The sequence below is a fragment of the Lutra lutra genome, chromosome 7 (assembly GCF_902655055.1).
Source record: "Lutra lutra chromosome 7, mLutLut1.2, whole genome shotgun sequence".
Taxonomy (NCBI): Eukaryota; Metazoa; Chordata; class Mammalia; order Carnivora; family Mustelidae; genus Lutra; species Lutra lutra.
Window position 1 is genome coordinate 50,414,833 of NC_062284.1, and position 26,590 is coordinate 50,441,422.

General features: G+C 46.3%; 2 protein-coding genes across 3 annotated transcripts; one reads left to right on the forward strand and one right to left on the reverse strand.

The window, feature by feature from the left end:
- The first annotated feature begins 209 nt into the window (after positions 1 to 209).
- Positions 210 to 26,252, forward strand: RNASE13 (ribonuclease A family member 13 (inactive)). 2 transcript variants are annotated; one of them, XR_007128947.1, is made up of 2 exons: positions 210 to 828; positions 5,607 to 7,895. XR_007128947.1 is itself a non-coding variant. In XM_047739160.1 (2 exons), the coding sequence occupies exon 2, from the start codon at positions 24,778 to 24,780 to the stop codon at positions 25,237 to 25,239; it is 462 nt and encodes a 153-aa protein (XP_047595116.1). In that variant the 5' UTR covers positions 24,490 to 24,495; positions 24,770 to 24,777; the 3' UTR covers positions 25,240 to 26,252. The 2 variants fall into 2 exon arrangements, 1 of the variants encoding a protein (XP_047595116.1); XM_047739160.1 differs by lacking the exons at positions 210 to 828; positions 5,607 to 7,895 and adding exons at positions 24,490 to 24,495; positions 24,770 to 26,252.
- Positions 15,370 to 15,839, reverse strand: RNASE7 (ribonuclease A family member 7). The gene is given in 3 exon segments (XM_047739159.1): positions 15,370 to 15,460; positions 15,462 to 15,553; positions 15,555 to 15,839. Coding segments are annotated over 3 exon segments (468 nt in total).
- Positions 26,253 to 26,590: the final 338 nt, after the last annotated feature.

Below are 26,590 nucleotides of genomic sequence, written 5' to 3' on the forward strand. Positions count from 1 at the left end.
CCAAACACTCTTGGCTTATTCTGACCTCTAATCTGTGTAGGAAAATCTCTTTCTAAATATGGGAAAGAGGCAGAGTTGGTGGAGGGAAGGAGAGGGGCTGCTTCACTGTTGAGTGTGTGTGTGTGTGTGTTGATGTGTGCTTGTGTGTGTTGGCCACACACGTGCACGTGTATGAATTTGTGTCCCTGTGTATGGATGTGTGTGTCTCATGTCAGTATTTATGTGCCCATATGTGTATAATATGTGTATGTTTTTCTCTGAGTGTCTCACAGGAAAGGTAGAGAAATTGAGAGGAAGCATCGAGACACTTTTATGCCAATTTGATAGAGTAATTTTATGCTAATTGAATCTAATGATAAGAAATTCGGCCTTGTGTTTTCTACACATATATGTTCTATTTTATTTTTCTAGTAATTCACTTTTTTTGTATTTTGTGAAAGCGTGGGTCTGCGGCAGACTGCACACAAAACTCCTCCTTCCTCATAGTTCGAGAAGCACGAATTAGGACCAGATCAACATTCTGGGAAGGTCCTGATTCTGAAATTCCCAAGGGAGAGAGACTCACTTCAGAACGCTGAGGTTCCTGCTCTGGGTCGTATCAAGGAAGCATGAGGACAGACAAAGGGGTGGGGGTCAGGCCTCAGATCTGACTGGCGTCTGGGGGCACAACCTGCTCTTCCTCCCCTTCCTCTCCCCTAAGTGAGATGGGACCACCAGGCAGTTCTCAAGTGGGTGGGAGGCTGACCCTGCTGTGCCTCCAAGCCCACGCCTGTTCAAGGTGCTGCCCTCCTTCCCTCCTGCAGAACAGGAGAAGCTGATGACTAACAGGTAAGATGGGGTTTCCAAACCTCCATACTTCCCCCGGGATAGTTAACACACACTCGGGGGGGGGGCGTGGAGGGGGAAGAACAGAGTCTTTTATTGCATGAAAACCAGACACCTTGGGCCGGTACAGGGAACCCAGGCAGATCTTCCTGCCTTTCTTCCTTAAATAATCTTCCCTGCCTGGATCCCTCTAAAGTGTCCAAACACAGCCGTCCCAAGGCCCTGACTTGGTTGGCATTTGCCATTTTATATTCCTTTTTTTTAAAGAGGGTCTCCAAAATCATGCACACCTTAAGGCCCACAAAACCTAGGTCCACCTTTGCTGAGATCTTCATGGTACCAAACTCAGAAAGCAAGACAAGCAACAATGAAGGGCTAAAGAGAATGTCTCCTCTTTCCTCATCACTTGGAGCATCCATAAAACCCCCTATGGAATTAAGAGTATGTGAAATTGGGTGTGTGGGAGGGAAGTGGTATTGGCAAAGAGGGGAAGGATTAGTTGAGAACTCAAGGGAGGGAATTCAGCAGCCATGTCTGGAGTCTGCAGAGCTTGGGGTGGGGATGGTGGGGGGACACCTGGCTTTAGATAGTATTACCATGGGCACAGGGACCATTGTTACCAGCTGGAACCAGGCCATCCTTGTGGTGTGGTGGGACACAGGCCATGGTGGAAGGAGTGGCCAGCTGCTGGAGCGGTCTGGACACCTCCCTGAGATGAGCTCACATGTGAGTAAGGACACAAGCCCTTGGCCCAGGTGGCAGTTCTCATAGCCCTTCTTGCAGACTTGTTGACCTTTCCCGTCACTGTGTTGCATCCATGGGGCCTGGGTTGCACTTTCTGTGCTGAGTCTCAAACCTCAAAGCTGAGGTCTTGTGACTGAGCTTGGCCCTGGCTGGGACCTCAGGCACCCACAGCCCGAGCAGCAGGGGCAGCGGCAGAGGGCGGGATCCTGCTCTGGCGGCTGCTCTCTCTCGTAGGGGAGCAATGGCACAGGGGAAAAGTGTGACACCATGGGGGGAACCCTGTTTGCCCCTCCAAGAATTTCGTACCCTAAGGCAATTATGCAGGGCCTCCATGGCCTCAGACATTTAAGAACACCACTGACGTTTTATGGTTCAGTCCCAGAAGATAATGTGCCTTTTTATGCCCTACAATAAATACGTACATTGTTTATCTCTCATAAGAGTTTTATGAGGCAAGTATGATTACATTTTTTAACATATGACCAAACTGAGACTCAGAAAAGTTAAGGAAATTGCCTATCACCCCACAGTTAAAGAGAGGCAGAAAGAGGATTTTAATCAACACCTCTCGGTTTCCAACGCCCTGTGTTCTTTCCACACTCCCAGGTTTCTTGTTTCAAGCACTGAGAGTCAGATCATAGGGGAAACAAATCTCGAAAGGAAAATGGTCTAAGGGTCCGTACTTCACTCTCCCAGGCTAGTTCAGGTGTTCCTGAGTCAGTGTTAAGGTGGTGGAATGAAGCTTATTTCTTCCTGTTCTGTGGCCTAGTTTCTCACCCAAGCTAGAGAAACAGTCACTTCCAGTAAAGGAGCCCCTGTTCCAGCTGGCCAAGCCCCATGGTGCGTTGGGTTCTTTCTGTGGCCATTTGCCCTGTTGAAGAAAGTCTTGGAATGATAGAGTGTCAGAGTTGGAAGAGTCCTTAGACATATCCTAATCAACTCCCTCCAGTTGAAGGAGCTGGAGTTTGTGAAAGAGGCCACCTATGAATGGCAAAGCTGGGGCCAAGAGCTTTCTGACTTTAACCCACCCCTTTGGTGTGGTGCCAGGCTGAAAAGGGAGGAAGAAAATGGTTCCCATAGGGAGAGCACACAGTGAGGTCTCTGTTTGTGGTCTTGGATGGTGCATGAACATTGCCTTCAGTAATTCTCTTCTGATCTTGTGATAACATTTAGGAGGAAGTCTTTTAGAGTAAGGAGGTAAATTCTTTCTCCCCCTTTCCAATAGAGACCACAGATCTCAGGCTGAGTCTTCAGCTGCAAACAATATCTGGATAGAATTTTTAAAAACTGGATGATACTGGGGCTCCTGGCTGGCTCAGTCTATGGACCATGCGACTTGATCTCAGGGTTGTGAGTTCGAGCCCCACGTTGAATGTAGGGATTACTTAAAAACTATCATAATTAAAAAATAAAATGGGTGCCTGAATGGCTCAACTAGTTAAGCATCTGCCTTTGGCTCAGGTCATGATCTCAGGGTCATGATCTCAGGGTCATGAGATCAAGCCCCACGTTGGGTGTAGAAATTACTTAAAATAAATAAATAAAACTTAAAAAAATTTTTAAAATACCGAAGAATTTACATATATAGATATATGTATGTCTTTTAAAGATTTATTTATATATTTATATAAAGATTTATTTATATATCGATATAAATATTCTCTCTGTATATATCTTTTAAATATTTATTTATTTATTTGAGAGGTGGGGCAGAGAGAGTCCCAAGCACACTCCATACCCTGGGCAGAGCCCCACGTGGGGCTCAGCCTCACCACCCTGAGATCATGACCTGAGCGGAAACCAAGAGTCAGATGCCCAAAAGACCGCTCTACGTATATATTTAGTAAATTACAGGACTGGCAGTGAGGGGATATTGTAACAATCGTCAAGGGACAAAGCAAATGACTGCAGTTGGCACACTTGGTCTGGGCTACAGCTTATCACTTACACACTTATCACTTCATTGCCTTTGAGATAAAATGCTCCTCAAAGTGGCACAAATCACAGAGGCTCCTAGGACCTGCGTTGCCAGAGGGTAAACTGCTGAAATTTTTGTCCCTCTGCCACCGAGGTGGAGCCTGGTTCACCAACGAAGCTCACCTTTTCCACGGCAGGGATCTCTTCATGTGTTCCTCCCCTCAAAGCTCACAAAACATTGATTTTTGAGCCCAGGAGAACATTATCCAGCCAACAGTTGACTTGGGCCCCAGGGAGCAAATATATACTTATTTATCCAGAAGTCATTTCTCTTTTGCAGGCCCTCAGCTGAGCTTCTCCCATGGGTTTGGGAGGATCACCAAGTGATTATTCATTAACAGTTGCAGACCCAAACCTCTGGGCTTTGGAATGAGGGTGGGGATGAGAGGGATCGGGGAGGGGGGCGAGCCAAGGACTGGCATGAACTTTCCATGCTGACTGAGATAACTGACCACAGATTTTGCAAGCTCTGAATCCAATTAAGTTGCAAATATGCTTTAACTCAGGTAGATGCTGAGCCTGCAGCTGGCCAACCCCACTCAGGCAGGCCTGGGAAAGGGGTTCCTTCGATCATGTGTTTGGTCCTAGTCATCATCATAACTCTTCCCAACTGCCACAGTCTCAGGGCCCTTTTACCCATTAAGCACCAGAGGCTCAGTGCCTAGGGTTTGGGAGGTTTTCAAGGGCCTATGCTATTGAAGACCAGGAAGAAAACTACATTCTCTCCAAAACAGGAAAAGTCAACTTCCAAAATCAACTGTAAAATATGCACTTACCTGTTATCACAGTAACAAAGTTGACTTAATTTATTTTGAAATTTGGCACTCATAAAAAGTTTATTACATTGCAAAACAATCTTAGGTTAGATATTCTCATTTTATAAGAATTCTCAAGTACTATAATTGCAGAAGGAGCAGTACCAATTGCAAAGTATTTGTAGTCAATTTCAGATGTAAAGCTTTAAATATAATTTCAGATACACTTTGGCAAGAATGATACTGAATGAGGAATATGTATATTAAATATATTCAGTGTGATGGAGTGTTATGGTGTCAAGCATGGTATAGTGGTACTAAACACGGCCCTACTTGTGGGTCCAGTCAGCACAGGCTGTACCACACCAGCAGAAGGAAAGAGACACTACTAACCACAATTTCATGAAGGTCTGCTTGGCACAGCGATAAGTACATTGTTAAGAATTCTAGCTATCATTTTAAAAAGCATTTACTGGGGCACCTGGGTGGTTCAGTCGGTTAAGTGTATGACTCTTGATTTCAGCTCAAGTCATGATCTTGGGGTCCTGGGATGACCCCTGCATCAGGATCTGTGCTTAGTGTGGAGGCTGCTTGAGATTCTCTCTCTCTCTGCCCCTCCCCATACTCATGAGTGTGTGCACTCTCTCTCTCAAATAAATAATTTTTTTCTTTTTTTAAAAAGATTTTATTTATTTATTTGACAGAGAGAGAGAGATCACAAGTAGGCAGAACAGCAGGCGGTTGCGGGGGGGGGGGGGGGCGGACAGGCTCCCTGATGAGCAGAGAGCCTGATGTGGGGCTTGATCCCAGGACCCTGAGATCATGACCTGAGCCAAAGGCAGAGGCTTAACCCACTGAGCCACCCAGGTGTCCCCAAATAAATAAAAATTTAAATAAGTGTTTACTGTGTACCAAGGCATTGTACTTTGTATAAAATTTTATCTGCAAAGCATTTATGTGGTCCATGTTATTACCCCCCCTCCCCCTTTTACAGAAAAGGAAACAGAGGCTTGGAGAGGTTAAGGTTACAGATTTATTAAGTGGGATTGAAAATGACATAGGTCTGGTTCCAAAGTTATGTTGTTCCTTTCTGCCATATTGTTTACCCGTTTATTGATGTTACCTTATGGGCTAAGAGTCACCTGGTGACTAAATTCTATTCTAATGGATTGGTCTTCCTTTTGTCTACTGGGCATGTTTCGCTCTTTTCAACTGCACTTCTGTTTGTTGTTGTTGTTGTTTGTTTGTTTGTTTTTTGTTTTTCCTTCCCTGAGAGCCCTCCCTCAAATGTTATTCATCTTTCAGAGCTCAGCTTGATCACATGGGTGAACCCTTCCAGTCAAATCTACCCTGGGCTAATCCCTCCTGAACCTCACGTCCTTCAGCATTACTTCCTGGTACCACTCATTTGGGTTTTTAGATGTGTGCTTCCTTGCTTTGTTATTTGATTCTTACATGTGTGTCCAGTCTTCCCAACTGGATGGAAAACTCGTGGGACAGGAATCAGGTCGTCTTGTGCTTCTCTAGCCCAGAGGGGACACTCAGTGACTGTGCTGCCTCTCAGAATCCTCGTTGTTTGTAACACAAGGATGTGTAACAGTTGTATAACTTCTAAAATGCTCCTGGTACTAAGACTCTATGAAACAAGAAGAAACATCCAAGTGCTCACAGCCAGACTAGAACGTAAGAAGAAACTGCACAGTTAGACCCTGAGGTAGCTCAAAGGAGGAAACGCAGAGAATCAGTGACGATCCCCTAAAGACTAGTGTTTTCTGGATCTTCGAGGAAGGGTGGGTGAGAGTGCCACAGAAGTCTGTCTGGGTGGTGGGCATGAAGGACAGCAGCAGCATGAAGAAAGTCCTTGACCTACAAGTGCCACCCTCAGGATGGGTCATCAGGCTTCCCCCTCTGAACGTCCTTCTGGTGGCGAGAGGCAGAGTCTCCAGGAAGAAGGGGGTTCTGGAGGAGTGAGGAGGTGCAGGAGGGGCCGGGGCCACTAGGAGTGGCTAAGGGGAACATGGCATATGCATTTTTTTATCCTTTGCTTGGGTCCTGTGTGAGCCTGTCCAGAAGTGCTTCCTGGTCGCTCAGTGGAGAGCAATGGGAGGATCCATGGTGACTACTGAACTGGAAGCGACATGCTCTGATAAGTTCTTCGAGACAGGGTGTGAGAGGAACTGCTGCTGCCGCCGTCCGGAGGCGCCAAGGTGGAGACAAGCTGGGATGCAGAAGGCTTGAAATAAAATCTACCCAGAGGGAAGCCCGATGATGGTAGAACATCAGCTGCTGGAGGCAAGTGGTTGCTGACAGTTGTGTCTCTGGGCTCCACATAGCTTTTTAGCTAACTTTCTGCCCAACAGCTTGACACATCCATGGTGGACCACCTGGAGCCAGGACAGGTGACAGGAGGAGCACTTATTCCTGGCAGTGATCCCCGCCGCCCCGGCCTTTGATCAGCTCCAGCCGTGCAAACTTGCTGCGGTGCTGATTCAAAAATGAGATGAGATTGTGCATGTTGAGCTTCCCAGTGATGTATGTCCTGAGTATGTATAATGATATCCTTGCGAGAGAGAGAAGAGACAAAGGAACAGAATAGTGTAAACCAACTGATCGTCCAGGGAACTGGACGATTTTCTAGCTCAGGCTAGAAAAGCCCAAAGGTGAACAAGAAGGGTGAGGCTTCAGGGCAGCGTCCTGCTCTTGAGCAGCTCTGGAAGAACAAGCCTACCATGCCCAGCTCTTCTGACTATACTTCTTTGTCTCTTTACTAGGATCCAGGACCTTGGTGATGAGTCAACAACCACCAGGCTGGGGGTGGTTGGTCTCACAGAGGCAGGGGTTTTGTCAGAAGCTTCCAATAGGGAATCTCTCCAAGAGAGATTCTCATCCAAGAGGGGTCCTTGGCTCTGAAGACCCATGGCCATGACATATCTTGGATCCTGGTTTCTGAACTCTGAGTCTCAGAGTTCTGTTACAAGAAATTCATTGCCATATTCCTTCTAAAAAGTATCACTCTGTTCCCAGTGGCTGACCCTGTCCCCTGCCAGGTCCATTTTCTCTTTACTGTGTAGCTCTTTGGGGTCTTCTCAAGGAGCCCATTCCACCACAATCTTGCCTCAGCAGTTGGACTGTCTCCCTTGCTCTTGAGTATAGGATCTGTCCTCAGGAAACAGAGCATGTAATCTTCAGCCCAACCAGAGCTGAAGCAGGGGGTTCTGCTCACATGTGTTTTGTGGTCTTTGACTTATTACAAGCCTGTGTGCAGCATTTGGATCTCCCAGGGGTGATAAAAACAACAGTGATAGAAATGATCATAGCTAATATTTACTGAGGGGTTTATGGGTTCTAGTCACTGTTCTAAATGCCTTATGTATATTTTTTCTCTGCCTCTCTTTTATTTATTTATTTATTTATTTTTAGCACGTGAAGGACCTTCCTACTGCCCTAACCCCATACTATCTTATCTTCCTTACCCAGTTCTTGAAGAGAAATACTGGTCAGAGACTCAGACCCATGAAGAGCAAGTTAAGGAAAACCCCGTTAAGGCTAGTGTACTCCTACCTTTGACTGAATGCAGACATATGAGGGGTATACAAAGACACATAAGATAACTGTCTTCTTTCCCAGTTTTCCTGAAGTTATTTGGGGGAGGGAAGGGGAAGTAATTTAAAACATTATTTTTACATAAAATAAAACTGTATGATGGAATATATTGAAAAATTCAAATAAATTACAGATTATTTTTTACAATTTAAAATGTTTTTGCTTTAAAGTAATCTCAAATTTATAAGTAAGTTTCAGAAAAAGTACACAGAGCTCCCCTATATGCTCTGACCAGATTCCCCAATTATTAACATTTCTGAACTATTTGAGAATAGGTTACAGACATGATGTTCCATTACCCCTTAATACCAAAGTGAGTATTTCCTAATTACAAGTTTCCTTGCCTACATCAGCACAGCACAACCATCCAAACCAGGAAATTAGCTTTGATCTCTTATTACCCACAAATGAAAATTTAAGATAACATATAAGACATCTATGCACATGGCTATTTTAAAATATTAGTTAAGTGAAAGAAGGAGGCTTCAGAGAGGGTTCATGTTTGCTGGGCAAGACTTGAGGTATTTGAATGAAATTTCCTTTGCCATTACTAGCTCTTCAGGGAAAAGTCTGAGACACATTGCTCTGTGTCTAATTGACCATGAGAACTCAGCCGTGGATGCACCAACTTTGAAGGTAAAGAATAGTGACCCTTACCAATGACAAAATGTTTTGGGATGTCTCAGGCCCACCTGGAGGTCTGCCAAATGTTTTCCTACTGGCTCCAAAAAGCAGATGGAAAGTGAAGACCTTTGTTCTTGCCGCATGCTCTTATTCATGTCTCCAACAGCCAGTGGTATGGCCCAAGGACATACTTGACTGGTTTGTAACCAAGTCCTTGGGTACTGTTTTGTTCCCATCTCACTGACACAATATGAACATTCAGGTGAAGGGGATGTGATCCATGGGTGAGAGGCAGAAACGTAAACACACTGGGATTACGGACACTAAGCTCTCTTTTGGATGAACATGCTTTTCTCTCAAGTCTGGGAATCTACCCATTTGCAGATTGATTTGCCAGACCACGGACAGTGAATTTGACTTTGGGAAATGTCTAAGATCCATCTGGGATAATTAATTAGAACTCCAGTTTGGAAATATCACTGGACTGGTTCAAGAAGCCCGAGTACTTACTTAAACTAGCCATGTGATCTTGGACAAGATGTTCAAGTCCTCTGGGTATTATTTTTCTCATTTGCAAAATGGGGAAGGCTGGACTAGATGACTTCTGAGGTCAGTGGATATAATCTCTTGTAACATTTTAATTTTATGAATATCTGCCGAAAGAGCCTAAAGCTTTATAGACGTGTAGATCTGTGTTGTGCTAGATGCCACAGCCTGAGCAGGAGTTTGTATTAATTTATACCAAGTCAGTTTATGCTTTAAATGTGTAAGCTCAACTAAGTTTCTATGTGAAGACCACTGAAAGCGACAGCTATGATGTTTTCCCACTGCAAGCAGTCCACTGGAAAGCAGGGAAGGACCATGAGCCATGGGCCCTGGTGGCAATTTTGAGTGATGGAAGACAAAGTAGGAAAGGGAGCTGAATCTGGGAGTGGGAAGGATGTGAGGGTTCACGATGGAGGCAAGGGCATAGTAAGGTCACCTGAGGACGGACTTAGATGTCAGGAGGGGAAGTTGGAAATGTCACTAGAGCCCTCTCGCCATTAATTGCTGTGATACATGAACCCTTTAAAGAGGAGCTGGAGTAGAGGACACCCTCAAACATTAGTGGCCCTAAATCCTCTGCCTTCTTTTTACATCTTTTGATTCATGGAGGGTAGAGCTGGGGGGAAAAAAAACAACCCTTAACTAGTCTGAACAGAAATACTCAATTTTTTTTTAAAGATTTTATTTATTTATTTGACAGACAGAGATCACAAGTAGGCAGAGAGGCAGACAGAGAGAGAGGTGGAAGCAGGCTCCCCGCAGAGCAGAGAGCCCGATGTGGGGCTCGATCCCAGGACACCAGGACCATGACCTGAGCCGAAGGCAGAGGCTTTAACCCACTGAGCCACCCAGGTGCCCCAGAAATACTCAATTTAATGCCCCCCCTTTTTCGCTCCAATTGGAGCTTGCCCCCTACCCCCACCCCACTCCAAATTACTTTACCTAGAGCGATAATGCATATTGTCCTTTTTGTCTGACCTTGAGCCTTACTTTATCCACTCTTGGCTAGGGACTACTTTTGGCAAAGGGAGGCTAAGGAGGAGTTTGGCCTCTGTTTAAATCCTTTGTTCTTCTGTCACGGAAATCAGTCCTGTTCCATCCATCACAGGTTTGGTCACTTGACATTTGACACCGCAGCAATAAATATAAATGATTACACCTCTTGAACTTTTCCTATAGGCCAGCCACTGTACTAAGTGCTTAAAATATATTGTCACATTTAATCTACCTGATACTCCTATGAAGTAGGTTACCTTTATATAAATGAGGATTTTCCATCATAATGTGTATTTATGGGTAGACATCTTTCTTTAGTTCTGCTCTTGGGAACTATGGGCTTCATAGTTCTATTATGTTCCATAGCCCTATTAGTGATGTTTTCTCATGCTCCTGTGGTGTCATGGTGCTCCCAGCCTGACTGCTTTGGAGCCCAGCACAGGCAAACATCCTGGCAAGAGCTGTACCTGCTCTTTTTCTACCTTCCATGGTGGGATAGGGGTAGGTGAAGACCTATAAAAGAGAAAATCATGAAAAATAAAAAATAAAATAAAATAAAAGAGAAAATAAAAAATCTTCAAAGTCCTTTTGGAAGCTCAGTCATGCAGGAGCATAGAATGGGCCAAGGTTCTCTCAAAGGAAAGGGTCCCTGGATGTTATTGCTATTGGTATGTTTTTTTGCTGCCATAGCACTGGGGTTATCTCCTAGAGCCATGGATACTATCAATAGGGTCATTGACACTATGAATCAATGTGTGGAGAAAGGTCCTCATCTCAAGGGCATTTCCTCTTCCCATGTTCTGCCCTTGAGATCGGGACACTTCTCACATTGATTCAACTGGCCTTCTTGTCTATGGGTTATTTGCTTCAGAGTATGGAGACTTTGGGAAACCAGGGTCATGTAAAAGAGTCTCCTACCTAATGTACCTTGGTTCTCTCTTATAGGAAGTTGAGTGAGCTCTAGTACCAGTTCTTGCGTTATTTTCTTTACTGGACTCCATTTCTTTTCTTTCTTTCTTTCTTTCTTTCTTTCTTTCTTTCTTTCTTTCTTTCAAGACAGAGCACACACAAGTGAGCAGGTGGGTGGGGCAGAGGGAGAGGAAGAGAGAGAATCTTAAGCAGGTTCCATGCCCAGAGCAGAGCCCAGCGCCTGACATGGGGCTCCTTCTCAAGACTCTGAGATCATGACCTGAGAAGAAATCGAGAGTCAGACACTTAACCGACTGAGCCATCCAGGCGCCCCATACTGCTCCTTAGGTCCAGGTTGAAACAATTTTCTTTAAAGGAACCTACACAAGGCTGGGCATGTTCCCCTGCACACCCTCCTCCCCTCTCCAACTCCTACCCCCAGAAACAGAAGTGTTTAGTAACTAATCAGCCTCCTTTCCCCATCCTTCAAGTTTCAGGTAGGAATACATCAAGCTTCAGCCAGCCCTGGTAATTGTCCCAAGCCTGTTATTCACTTTGGATCTCATATTTGACCTTTGGAAAGCTGAATAACCAAATGCTTATTTCAGCATTATTCTTGGCATCTGTCAACTTGGTTTTTTTTTTTTTTTTAGATTTTTATTTATTTGACAGATCACAAGTAGGCACAGAGGCAGGCAGAGAGAGAGAGAGGAGGAGGAGGAGGCAGGCTCCCCGCTGAGCAGAGAGCCCGACGTGAGGCTCGATCCCAGGACCCTGGGACCATGACCCGAGCAGAAGGCAGAGGCTTTAACCACTGAGCCACCCAGGTGCCCCTGTCAACTTGGTTTTGATCAAGGTCATGTGAAGGAGTGGGTGACTGTCAATCAGTTAAAGCATCAGTAATGAGAACAAGGCAAGTCATTTGGATTCATTGTTAATATCTGAATCACTTTCAAATATTAGTGAGCACTCTAGATGTAACCTGAGAGTGAAATTTTCCTTATGAACTTTTTTAAATGTTGAAATTCTATCAGTCAGTAGAAGTATAAATGCACATTTATTATTTTAAGAAAAATTGTCTAGGGGTACCTGGGTGGCTCAGTCAGTTAAGTGTCTGCCTTTGGCTCAGATCATGATCCTGGAATACAGGATCAAGCCCTGCTTCTCCCTGTTCAGCAGGGAGTCTGCTTCTCTCTCTGGCCCTCACCCTGTTCATGTTCTCTCTCTCTCTCAAATAAATAAATAAAATCTTAAAAAAGGAAAAAGAAAAATGCTATAATAATGGTTGTCAAAGCCTATATTATATACAAAACAATGAAGAATTGTCACATAAAATAGGAAAATTAGTTGACCTAATATAAAGTAGGAGATAGTGTATTAGCTGGATAACTTTAAAAAGATCCTTATATACTTTTTGATCCAAAAGTATTTTAACAATTTAATAAACAGCATAAGTACTATTACACTCAAGAAATATTATAAGGCATAACAACAGAAATTAGATTATATCTTACTTCTATGATTCCATGATATCGTAGTCATTATAGAATTGATTGGTATACTTAGATTTATCATGTTAAATAAAATAATTCTTAAGAACTATACATTCAGGAGGATTTTTTTTTGAGGTATAACTTACATACAGTCAAGTACACAAACCTTAAGCATACAGCTAAAGGGGTTTTCTGACAAAATAAACATAACCAGACCAAGAAAGAATATTTCCAGCTTACCTCTTACCCCTTCCCAGTTAGTGCTCCCCAGGCTACCATTATTCTGAACTCCATCACCACAAATTACTTTTGAATTACGCTGAAGTTTTAGTTACTTAATATTATTTAGGTAATGAATCTTTCAAGAAAAAGTTTTATTTGGGAATTCTTGTTTTGAGAGTACGCAATAAAGCATCATTTTAGCCACTTCAAAATTTTGTGTGGAGGGTATCTTCAAAACCATAATATCCGTAAGAAAAAATATCAATATATATAATTTATATTTATATGTGATAAATATCAATTTATACAATTTATGTGTATACAAATATATAAAAAGTTACAATAAGGGGCTGCCTGGGTGGCTCAGTGGGTTAAGCCTCTGCCTTCGGCTCGGGTCCTGATCTCAGGGTTCTGGGATCGAGTCCCGCATCGGGCTCTCTGCTAGGCAGGGAGCCTGCTTCCTCCTCTCTCTCTCTCTCTCTCTCTGCTTGTGATCTCTCTCTCTGTCAAATAAGTGAAATCTTAAAAAAAAAAGTTACAATAAAAAGAATAAAGAAAAATCAATACCCCTAAGTATCTTGCTTTTCTAGGCATCTCAGTCAAAACCATCTATTTAGAGTGATAAATGTAGAGTGTAACGACCATAGGACATGTAGATTTACACTCAGTCATTTGGCATTTGGCCACATGTGTATGTAGTGCATCTCTACTTCAAGGCTCATCAATGTATTGGCCCCACACTCTGCTTGAATTGTTCAATGTTCGGCTTTTTCTTTGACCATCCCCTCCCTACCTTCTCTCCTCCTCTCAAACCACCCAGCCCACCTAGCTGGACTTTGCTTGCAGACTTGTCCTCTAGCCTACTCAAGAACATCACTCTAGCAGGAGAAAGCCTTCAAGGAAAACTGAGTGGGGTATTTGCCTTAATCTGCATGCTTGCCAAGGTGAATATGACTAGACTACTATCTGCTGCTACCAGTGATCATTATTAGATGCTCACCAGTGCCACGGGCTGATTAAGGCTACATAGAAGTCATTTCTAAATCTTCCTGCAATCCTGTTGGGTAGGTGGGATTACTCCTGCAATTTCACTGTACGAAAATACAGCCGCAGAGAGGTTCATTCCTTTACTCCAGGTCACATAGCCGGGAAGACGGAGCCAACCAAGATTTACACCCAATTTTATCTGGCTCCAAACTGGCTCTGACTCTGGTAAGGAGTAAGGGAGCACTGGCGGTGTCCGGGAGGGACAGAAAGAGAACAGATGCCCCAACTCGGAAGGGAAGGTCTACCAAGGTAACTGGACGTTGAAGTAGGGCAGGCATGGGGCATCGTGCAGTTTGTCTGGGGCTGAAATAAAGGAAAGAAAGAAGGGGCTAGTGATGGTCAGGACTGCGGGCAATGGAGGTGGGCTGGGACGTGGGCACCTCACAATAGACCCAAGATAAGGCCATAGCTTCTCCAGTTCTACTCACTCGAGACAGAGCAAGGGTGTCTGCAGCCCAGGGGGACTAGGAGATGGCATTTCCACATCTCAAGCCCTCCGGCCTGGGCAGACTGCCAGAGTGGGGAGCCAGGGAAGCACCGAGGCAGGACAGATCATTATCAGAGGAAGGAAGCTCTGGCAGCTCCCACCAGCCTGTTTGTGACCAGCAGGCTCCGGGCCACGGAAGTCCCTTAAGGTCAAGGGAAATGTGATCCTGGAGCAGGGGGATGAAGCTGGGACACTCCCCTGACCCTATGCCTTCAGGCCAAAGGGATCTAGCCAGAGCCAGGCCTGGGGCCCAGGTCAGAAGAGCAGTGGGCTAGAGAAGGGGGAGGCCAATTAGAGAGGCAGAAAGAGAATGAATTAAGATCCCTGGAACACCTCATAAACAGCTCTTGGCTAGAGGGCTAGTGACCTTGATTGCAGCGGACACAGGGCAACTGGCTCCTCAGAGCTCTCAGGGTACATTTCTTCATGGGTGAACTCTTACCCAGTTCTCTTGTCTCTGTCTAGGTCTCTCCTTTTTAGCCCAAGGGACAAGCACAAAGTGCTCTGTATTTAGAATAAGGAGACCTAGGTTCCAGTCCAGGTTCTGCTACTAACCAATTTGACAAGCTCTTCAATTAATTGCACTTTCTGAAAGCTCCATTTCCTCCCCCAAAGAAAGTCCATTATCCCTCTTGAGTCTATTTCCCAAGGGACTCATGTGGCAATGCCATGAAAAACCTAAAATTTATATAGTATAAACATGGAGTGGTACTTCGTTTTCTTTCTTTCCAGCCATCTCTCCACACACAGGTCATGTCACCAGCACGTTAGTTGTAAAAGATTCCTAGTTCAGGAACAGGAACAGCTCTGTCCATAAATTTCATACCCTCCTTGTCCTTTCATTTCCTCCTCTTGTCATGCTGCTGTGAAAAGATGCGTCAGGAGAGAGAGGTCCAAGGCATAAACCAGGGAACCCATACTCCTAGCTTGCTCAGTCCCTCTCTTGGGGTATAAGCTCCTGGGAAAAGAGCCACAGAAAGAAGAAAGGCCATCTCTTCTGGAACTCAGCCCTCTTAGAAGAGACTGAGCTAGGAAGGGCCCTAAGACATGGGAGGAAGATAACCTGTGGGCATATGAGGAGTGGCCTAGAGGCCCAGAGAGGGAAGTCAGGTGTAGCATGAGAGGGAGGAAGGCCGAAAACCTAAAGGGTTTTGTCCAAGTGCACAGGAAGCAGTTTGAATTTCCTAGAGTCCCCTTTCTCAGGAGGGTCACAGGCCACAATGTAAGAAGCAACCTCTCCTCTCTTTGTATTTGCACCCTGGGTACTTCCTTGAGTTGAGCTCACATGTGCTCAGCGAGACACGGTTTTTGCTCTGGTGGCAGTTTCTTCGACCCTTCTTGGCAGGCTACCATGGGGGTGTGATATGTGGTGGCCACACTGGAGAAGGTTTGATGCAGGAAGGTGTTGAAGGGTTTGCAATGTTTTGTGTACTTGTTGACCTTGCCCATCACCGTGTTGCATCCCTGGGGCCTGGGCTGCACGTGCTGAATTTCAAACCGCAGAGCCGAGGTCATGTTGCTGGGCTTGGCCCTGAATGGATCCTTAGGCACCCACAGCCACAGCAGCAAGGGCAGCAGCAGAGGGCAGGACCCTGTTCTGGCGGCTGCCATCTCTTGTAGGGAAGCAGTCAGGATGGAGGGCTGGGGTTGCTGGGATCAGACAGCAGGTGGTGAGAAATTAGTCTTTCTGTCTGTGTTCTATCTCATCACCATTTCTCTCCCCTAAGTCTCCTTCTCCCCTCCCTCTGTGTCCCATCCCTTCTTCCTGCTCTGTTTGCCCTCCTCACCCACTGTGACCACATCCCCCTCACCCCATATGCCTGTCTTCCCCCATCCTGTCCTTTTGGTCTCCCACTCTTTGTTCTATCGCTTCTTCTTCAAGCCCCATCCCCCTTGTCTCCTTCTCCCTTGCTCTGTGTCTCATCCTCTCCATGAAACCACCCCATGTCCCCCTGTATCCCCATTCTATGTCTCCATCCCCCACCTCACTCTCCTCTCTCCCCTATGTGTGTCCTTATCCTCAACTCCTTTGTCTGTCACATCGCTCACCTGCATCAGAACCCGTCCCTTCTCTGTCCTCTCTCCTCACCCAGGTCCCTCCACAGTCTGCACCTCCTCGCTGAGTCCTTGTATGGAAGCTCCTGCTCTGGGGCTGAGGATGCCCTTACCTGCCACTGGCCTCAGATCACTTGCCTTTTGACTCCTTAAGAGATGGCCTGAGCTATGTTGCTTCTGTTTGGAGCAGACTGGGGTGCAGTTGGGGATCAGAAATTAATCAAACATATGTGCCTTTCCACCTAGATGTCCCAAGTAAGTGGATACCTATGGAGCTAGTGTACCTGCCTGAACAGGTTCAGCAATGAGGAAACATCACTCCCCACACTCCAAGACTAGATTTGGCCCCTGGCCACATGGTTTCAGTGACTCTACTAAAGCACCGGACCCAGGTGTCAACCCCAAAATGCATTTCAGGGAGAACTGCCATTTATCTCCTATAGACATCTCTGGTTCATGATTCTGGGAAGAGCCAATCCCTGTGGTGGTAAGAATAGCTTTTTCTCTAACCTGAGGTACAGAGGGAATAGCCTCGAATATGGCTTGGTGTGATTTCTTGTCATCAGGTCTTCCTGCTTATCTTTTGGAGGAGATGGAGAAGACAGGGAAGCAGACGAATCATCACAGTCACGATGCCCAACACCACCCCACCTCAGCTATTCTGCAGTGATTTACTCCTCTGGTCACTCCTCAGTGCCAGGAGTACCAGGTGGCTGAGCAGGGTCACCTGGCTTTACCTGGCGAAGGCTCCCAACACCTTTCATCCTTCACTCTCTTCCTCCCTACTTCGTTGAGATTGGCAAAACTTAAATACTGTCCAAATTCGGAAATGCTGTTGGGGGTGGTGGTTGCTTCATTCTGCCTTAGGTCTTGCTCTTGTGTGCCCTGTTCCTTGCAGTAGTCATAGGTGTGCGGAGAGCCCGAGTTGGCACTGCTCTGGGGGCTCGAGTGAGCTTGGCATATGGTACTCAGAAGAATCGAGACACTGAGGATTAGAAGTATCATACTCTGTGGGTGGGAAGATCTGGAAAACTGAGATGAACAGTTCTTTTGTTTTCAGGATTCACCTGTAAGTAATAGGTGATCTCAGAACACCAGGTTTAGGTTCACCTATGCAGTCAGTAAACAAATATTTCTCAAGCGCCTATCATGGGCTGAGGTGCTTGGGATAGATCAGTGAATGAAAGAGACAAAAATCCCTACCTTTGTGGAGCTTACGTTCCCAGGAGAAAGATAGTGAAAAATAAATATACCCTTTACTTGAAGTGATAACTGCTAAGGACAGAGGTAGGAAAAGAGGGAGGTTGGTAGGCAGTGATTTTTAAATAGGGACATTAAAGGGGGCCCTTCTGGGACAAGGATGTGAATTTGAGAACGTGAACTTGTGGGGAAGAAGGGTCCACATTGAACAGAGCTGAGAGGCCAGATCATGGAGAGCTGTGACTTTGACTTCGCACACACTGGGGAGGGTCCCTGAGGGTGGGAGGCCATTCTAAGCAGAGGAATGAAAGGCCGTTGTGTAGATTGTAACTGGAGCAAAGCCACAGAGATGGTCTTGAGTGGGCGCCTGGATGGCTCAGTCGGTTACATGTCTGCGTTCGGCTCGGGTCACCATCTCAGGGTCCTGGGATGGACGCCCATGTCATCACGCTCTCCGCTCAGCAGAGAGAAGCAGACTCCCTCTGTGATCTCTCTCGTTTTTGCTCTCTCTCAAATAAATACAAAAAATCTTAAAAGTGGTCTGGATTGTAAAGTTTGTGTTCCGGTCCAGAAGTCAAAAGTTTGAGTCAGGAAGAGAAGGTGTTCGTTTTTGAGGCCAGAGGACATCGTTTTAGCAGATGGCGTTTGGAGTATGATTTTTGGAAGAAAAAACGATGTTGGAGGTGGCAAGCACCGCTAGATGGGGACAGAGAACCAGGAGCAAGTTCCCACAGGCCTCTGGCTCCTCAGCTTCTGGGGGAGGCCTTGGCTGTGGGAAAAACATTTGCTGCTTTGTTAAGGAGCCTGAATCTCTGCTGTTTGGACTTCAGGATGGAGAATTATGCCTCTGCTGCTGTAGAGATGCAAATGTTTGGAAATAAAATCCATGGTTTAAAGCAGACTGTGGACAGAATGCGGATAAGCACAGGCCTGTCCTGCCCTGGACGGGAGGCCCGGCTCAGGGGAGGGAGCGGGAGGCCAGGAGCTCATTTGAATTCTTAGCCAGGACTCCTCACTTCTCATTATTCTAGAGTGAGATGTTTCCAAACCACGACTTGCACTGCCCTGTGCTCTTGTGTTTTCCTGTCATTATAATTATCCTAGTTTGCTCTTCAAGCCCATTACCCCGGATTCTCCAGAAGCCGGCTTGAGTGCTGTGTGGAAGTCAAACACTACCCTCCTGTCTCAGGCCAAAGGAGAGAGAGAGTAAATTTTAGGTTTGCATACAAAAATTAAAGAGTTGAAACTACGACCTTTACAACTTGAGCTGAAACCCTTACTTTGCCTCAGTTATTTGGATAAGGCAGGTGATTTTGTTTATTGATTGATTTGCCCCAACTCTCTTGATTCCAAGATCCGCTTCACTTTGCACTTGGGAGGATAATTTTGCCAGTTTTCCTTCACCCCGTGTAAGGACTAAGAGGAAAAGATGGAGGAACGGGGGACAAGATTAGGGAGAACAAAAGAGGTCAGGCATCAGGCCAAGGACTGATCAGAGAGTCTGGCAGAGGGGAGAAGAGAAAAATTAGAAAGGGGTGAGCAAGAAGACAAAATGGGGGGAGAGGATGGGAGGGAAGAAAGTTCCTCTCACAAGCAGCCTCTATCTGGGACGATGAGGTAGCTACGCTCGCCTCCTCGTTCTATGGCCATAGTCATAGCTCTTGGCCCAATCCCTGCCAGGCTACTCCCATGACCATGCATGGAAGCGTGCATGCCTGTGCGTGTGCGTGTGTGTGAGTTTAAAGTCACTGGGGCGGGTGTTGTGAAAATCCCAGCAGCGCCAGGTGGACCTCTGCCTGTCTTCCCCACAGGACAACAGCTGCTGCTTCCTCTGGCCTGCACTGAGAGGGGTGAGGGGAGCTGGCTGAGAGGAGGGCCGGGCCTGGACTGGCGCCCACCCTTCAGAGGCCAGCCTCTCTCGCTTCCGGAGTTCCACACAGCCTCTGGATACCGATGGAAAGCCCATGAGAGTTTCCCTCCAAGCAGGAGCAGATCCAAATTCTGTTATCCTAATTTTGTTGCTCCTAGGATAAATAAAGGTAATGGGCTCATTTCTGTAGACAGAGAAAGTGAAACAAACAGCAAGTTGGGGTCAGATGTGAGACTTGCTCTGGGGCTTTGAATTCTCATGACCTTTCCTGGAACAGCTGCGGGTCTGGAGGAGACGGCAGTGACAGAAGTTTGGAATCCTTGGCTCCCAGACCAACTCCTTTAGACAAGCCAGGATGTAGGAGAGGGGGACCTACTCTGGGGTTGAAAGGCAAAGGCCTCATTAAGTCACTCTATCTCAGAAGCCACTGTCAGCTCCCCCTTTATCTACAGAATAAAATTTAGATTCCTTAGCCTGATATTCAAGGTCTGCCACAATTTGGCAAACCCATCTTTTGAACTTTGTCTCTGACTTTTCTTCCACCGAGGCGCCTCAATTCTAGCCAAGCTGGTTTTCTCTATTTTCTTAAGCATACCTTTCATAATCCTCTTCATCTCTACTCAACTCTTAACCATACCTTGAGATCCATCCCAAGGTCCCAGGATGACCTGCCCCTCACACAGAAAATTTGCTCCAATCCTCCCAATTCAGAGGGATTTCTTCACCTCTAAATTCCTACAGTTCTGTCTTCAAGATGTATAATTTTCTGTCTTGAATCATTGGTTATTTCTTCAAATGTATTTATTATTTTCCTTCAACTTAGACTAATCTTCAGAAGACACGGATCATCTATATTATACTTCTTTCCCACTTTCCACAGGATAGCTTGGTGCCTTGCATATAAATGATCCTTAACTGATTCAACTTTTGGGTTAGAAGGCATTCATTGTGCCCCTAAATGATCCCAGTCCCTGGTGGGACCACCAGCACCCTCAGCACTGTTAGCAAATGGAGGATCTGACAGTGCAGCTCCTGGACTTCAATCCTGGGCTTGAGGTGAAGTCATGACAAGAAGGCTGAGCTGCATGAAGCAATCCTTTGGGTTCAAGGACGGCCCAGGAACTGTCCATGACACACTATGCTGGTTGGATCAATTTCGGTTGGACAGGGCAAAAAGTGACCTTGCTGAGATTGTGGTAAGCTCACTCCGGGCAAAATCTTGGGGTTCCCCTCAATCACAGGGAATCACTCCTGCACCTGAAAGTTAGCTATTTGTTCTGGAAATGCTTATCACTGGGGAGGGAAGGAGGGAGAGAATGTGTAGAGGCCTACAGGCAGAGGGTCACCCTTACAAGAAAAACAACTCAAAAACTCTCATTTCAGTGGTGAACATTCAGTGCTCTTCTTGCTGGTAGAAAAACCATCACTACTAAAAGTAAAATATAACAAAAATATTTCTAAGTTCTGGAGATTTGCCAACCCTTTTCAATATATAAGGCATAAGTAATTCTGCCTTTGTTAGGAAATCTGATTCATTCATTAGACCAGGGTTTCTTTTCTTTTTGTTCTTTTAAAGTGTATTTATTTATTATTTTTTTAGTAGTCTCTGCACCCAACGTGGATCTTGAACTCAAGACCCTGAGATCAAGAGTCGCATGCTCTTCTGACTGAGCCAGCCAGGTGCCCCAGACCAGGGTTTCTCAACCTCAGCACTGTTTACATTTGGTCTAGATAATTCTTTGTTGCCGGAGCTGCCTTGAGCAATGTTGGATGTTTAATGGCATCCCCGGCCTCTACCCACTAGATGCCAGTAGTCCCTCCCAGTTGTGACCACCCCAACATGACCAAATTGCCCACCCTTGCCCCCTTTGAGAACATATGACCTTGAGCAAACTACTCTCTCAAACTTAGCTTCTTCATCTCTAGAGTAATTCTTGTAAAGCCCAGTGTAATGAGGCAACAAATTTTACAAATCTCAGGCTTCAGGAACAGATGAAACCATGACAAGGATGTTAGCATGAAAGCAGCAATGCTATGGATCAATCAAAATCCTATCAAAGATAGGATTTTATTTTACTTATTTATTTTTAAACATTTTACTTATTTATTTGACAGACAGAGATCACAGGTAGACAGAGAGAGAGGGGGAAGCAGGCTCCCTGCTGAGCAGAGAGCCCGATGATGCTGGGCTCCATCCCAGGACCCTGGGATCATGAGGCAAGCCAAAGGCAGAGGCTTTAACCCACTGAGCCACCCAGGCGCCCCAAAGATAGGATTTTAAAGGCTAGGCCACCAAAGTTGCAGTCTGGAACCTGAAGGCCCGTCGCACACTGAGCACCTTTCCTTGTCCTATGCTCAGCCCTTTCTAACATATGCTTATATGTGCATCTTTCTTGCTGAATTATACATGTAATCTGGACTGGAGCTGTTTTATTTACCTTTATACTGCCCCCAGCATTTGTCATAGTGCTTTTCAGATGGTATTTAACAACTTTAAAATATTAATTAAAAAAAATGTTTTAAGGTAATCGACACAGGGCATGGCTAGTAATAGAAAGCTTCATGAAGATGAATTTTAAGTCAGGTGTCAGAGGAGGCAGAGCTGGGATGAGGAAGGTCACTCGGATCATCTGGGAAATAAAAGAGGCTTTGCCGGTATTGAGTCGGGGGAAAAAACTAGTTGGTGTAGAACCCAGAAGATCATATCTAGTTATACATTGTTTATATACCGTGTGATAGTTGAAAGCCATGTTCATCTTGACCATCTCACTTTCTTCTTGCAGCCTCATGAGGTAAGGAAAGTATTCATCCCATTTCATAGATGAGGAAGCAAAAATTCAGTAAGTTATCTGATGTCAAGTCCTGAACTCTTTCCTCTATGAAGGGCTGTTTCATTTCTGTAACTGTGTGTGCAGGTGGTAGGCGGGGAGCGAATGAAGGAAGAGGAAGACCAGGAGCCTTTCATGAAAAGCCCCTTCCTCTTTTCAGGGAAGCTGCAGCCTTGAGAAAATAGGCAAGAGGAGGCATGCTTTGAGGTGGGAACAATCGTAGACTTCCTCAAAACCAACACTTGAGTCGGCCAGGCTCAGGCAGCTCCTTGCAAGTCTCGCACTCGGTGTTGGCCTATAGACCCAGCCTGAAGGATACAGATGAGCAACCGGGCTGTGTGTGGGCTTCACATTCACTTGTTTGGCTGTGCACACCTCCCAGAGGGTGGTCTTCCAAGCAGAAGCTTTTTAAACAGGATTTCCAGGTTGAGTCTTCACATGAACTAGCTCAGTGGAGATGATGGGGGTAAGAGTGGTAGGAGGTAAGGAACAGCATCCTGGGTAAAGGAGGTGGCATAAGCCAGGATGAGGGGGTGGAGGGTGGCACAAATGGGGAAACAGTCATGGATGGCGATGTAGTTGGAGACATGGTGGGGGTCGGGTCATGGGGAGTCTTCTGTCCTGTGAGGTGTAGAGCCTTACTGGAGTTGGAGCTCATTTAATGCGGAGAAGGGGGAGCCTGAGCAGGGAAAGACACAGGGATGGAAGGGACAGTTTCAGGAACAGTCTTAGATGTCAGGGCTACATGACTAATGGACTCATGTTCATATTAAGTACTCACCAGGTGCCAGGCACTGGGCTAAAATCTCTTGATATATATCGTAATGAATTCTAATACTGCTATGATGTATAAAATATTGCCCGCATTACTAGATGAAGAAACTGCAACTTACAGTGTTTTTTAATTTTTTAATTAATTAATTAATTTTTTTTAGCAAACTTTCATTGGTGATACACAGACTGTAAGTAGCAGAGCTAGGATTCAGCCAGGATTTCTGGTCTGTTTGACTCAGAAGCCTTGCTCTTGGCCACCTTGCAGCCACTGCCTCCCCACAGGTGGAGTAAGGGAGGGGGAAGGATCTAGGATCACAGATTTCTTGCATAGGTAAACCAAGGAAATGGGAGACAGACAACACGGGAAGAGAAGCAAATTGTGGGGGGAATGGGTTCAGTGTTGGACTCCAGTTAATGCTCTCAGGAAGAGCAACACCAGTATCCCCAGTGCCTCCAGTACTCTGCACCACCCCCAGACTACACATTGGCCTTGGAACACTTGGGGGTCTTTGTTCCAACTCCGAGCTCCATTCTCCAGGACAAGGATGGCAGGCTGTCCTACGATGAAGCCCACCACCCAGACAACACCCTGCAGGGAGGCGAGGCGGAGAGGCCTGTGGAAGTCAAGGGCCATGGCTGGCAGGCTCTTTAGTTCTCAAGCAGCAGCAAGTGTTGACAAAGAGAGTTAAGACAAACTCCAGTAAGAATCTGATCCTCTGGGCTCAGGGGGCCCACACTTCCTCACGTTCAGGCTGTGCTGTCTAATCCCACCTGATAAATTGGAAGCTTCAGGGTCAACATACATAGGTTTCTGGGAGTGCTTGGACCCTGATAGGGCCTGAGGTTGTAGGTAAGAGAGTTGGCTAATAGTGTGATTGAGACCAGTGTGGAGGTGATGATGGGGACTGCGGGGGTCCACAATGAGGTCTCTGATTCTCAAGCCAGCACTCTAGTGAGCGGCCCTCGTGTGCATGTGTGGCCTCCGGGTCAAGGGTGAGTGGGATGAGTGGCAGACCCTCTGTTCTCCGAGGGTCAGGAATAAGCAGCACTTTGTTCCTCAGAAACATGACAGTGCTTTCCTTCTCACCTTTCCACAGGAGCATGGCCTACAGACTGGAGAAAACATCAAAGAAAAACCCAAGAACTTTGAGCCTTCTGGCAAGGAGCTGGAACTAAGTGTTCTGATGACAGCAGAAAGGAGGAAACCAGACAGCAGTGTCTCTATCCTCCCACCCATCCAACCCCCTCAGCACAGCGGCTCCTCAAACTCAGGGGACACTCCCTCCTCCAAGACTGGTCTTTGTCCAGAGAGCTCTTTAGTTCCTTCTCACCTTTGGGCAGCCTTTGGCCTCAGGCAAGAAGAATTCCTGCTCCTGCCCCGCTGGTCTCCCAGCTCCTGTCCTTTCTCCAGAGCAGTCAGAGAATAGTAGTTCAGCCTGTTCCTTCTGTCCGCTTTGCAATTTTTACCAGAAAATTTGACCAGAGCCAGAGATAATCTGGAAGAGTCGCTCACCCAAGGACTGGTTGGACTTCTTATTCTGTAAGTGTTACAGTTCACAGACTGGGTGAAGCTGAGGCCCCGGGGTGGACCAAAGGAGTTGGGGGAGTGATGAAAGTGACCGGCCAGCTGGGTGAACTTGGGTAAGTGTCTCCTCTCTCTAGGACCTGGTTTGGATGATCTCTGAAGTAGAGCCCAGCTGTTAGGTTATAGGGGAAGGCACATGGGGAAGGAAGGGGAAATTCTGGAGGCTCTGGGAAGGGGCACTCTAGCCACTCTAGACCCACCTCTTCTTCTAACCACTTCACTCTACCAGCAGGAGGAATGGCACCATCTGTGGCTTGGCTTGTGTTTCTCCAGTTTGTTCTAGGACCAGCTCTGGTTGAAGACATCAAGGTGCAGATCGCCGTCAGGAACTTCCGCCTGTTACACATCGACTATCCCCGGGTTAGCTACCCAAAGGGCTTCCGGGGCTATTGTAATGGTCTCATGGCCTATGTGCGGGGCAGAAAATGGAGTTGGTATTGCCCCCAAATTCATTACATGGTGCATGCCCCCTGGAGAGAAATCAATGGGTTCTGCAAGTACAGTGACAGCTTCTGTGAGAATTACAATGAATACTGCACACTCACAGAGGACGCCATCCCTGTCACGATCTGCTCTCTGGTCTCTAGACAACCGCCCACGAGCTGCCACTATAATGACACCCTAACCAACCAAAGGCTCTACCTGCTCTGTTCTGGGAAGAATGATGCTGAACCGATAGGCATCATTGGCCTCTACTAAGAAAGGAAGGTTTTCTTTCTGAACCACCCCTTACTGCCACCACACACAAGCCTGACCCTACTCCCGAACTTCTGATCCCTGGTATAAGGCTTCCTTCCTGACTTCACAGACAGGCAGGATCCCCTCCCAAGAGACAAGGAAGGTAGGACAAATGTCTTGAGCTTCAGTCACCATGCAAAGTTATACATCCTTGTAGCCTCTTTCCAACTTGTTTACCTCCTTTCTTCCCCTACCATCCTCCCTCTCCCACAGACAGTCTTACCCACCCAAGAAGCTGACTGTGTCCAGTTGGCAGTGACTATCCATCCACTGGGCCAGATCCTGAATCCTGGATGGAGGCCCAGAGCCTCAGCTCACACCATGGCAACAGGCACCCAGCTCCATGTCTCAACTCCCCACCCCCACCAGCCTTCTCTTCTTAGCTTTCCCCATCTCCCTTGGGACTCTCCACTCACTCACCTACACAGTAGGTACCTCTAGCTTCAGGGACCTCCCTGAGACCCTTAGACTCATTCTAGCCTCACTTCTCCAGAAAGCCTTTCAGTTCCCAGTCTGTTCCTCTCTGTGAAATCATTGATTTTTCTCTCCTCATCACCTGTTCTTTCCTTTCTTCTCTACCACAGAGCCCAGGGTAGTCTCTCCCTGACATTCCCAACCTCCTGTAGTCACCCTGTCTTCCTTTCTCTGACCCTTTTTCCTTCCACCCTTCTCACTGTGACTCACTGGAGTTTCAAGTTACCTTCTCTGACCTGTTCTCCCCAAGATTACTGCATCCCTTTCCTTCCAAAAGCTTCTCCTGATACATCTCCCCACCAAATCCAAGATCTGCCGCTGACAGGACAGAGCTGAGGTGAGCCTGGCTGTAGTCATGGAAGGTTTTAAAACCACATCTGAGTAATGTAAGACATAACCATTGGGTGAAACTGGGGTAAAGGAGGGGTGCCTGGGTGGCTCAGTCATTAAGCATCTGCCTTCCACTCAAGACATGATCCCAGGGTCCTGGGATCAAGCTCTGTGTCAGGCTCCCTGCTCTGTGGGAAGCTTGCTTCTCCCTCTCCCACTCCCACTCCACCTGCTTGTGTGTTCCCTCACTTGCTGGGTCAATCTCTGTCAAATAAATAAATAAAATCTAAAAAAAAAAGAAACTGGGATGAAGGGTATGTGGGACCTCTCTGTACTATTTTTGCATCTTTCTGTGACTCTATAGTCATTTCAAAATAAAAATATAAAAACACATCCAAATCAGTTCTGATTTAATTCCTTTTTCCTCAGCACACCAGAACTCCTACTCTTGGAGTCCTGGAGGCCACCCACCTCTGGTTGTCTTCCTGGGTTACCCTTAGCAGTGAGT

What these genes read in the sequence shown, in the direction of transcription:
- RNASE13 (XM_047739160.1), top strand. Translation starts at nt 24,778, where the DNA reads ATGGCACCATCTGTGGCTTGGCTTGTGTTTCTCCAGTTTGTTCTAGGA.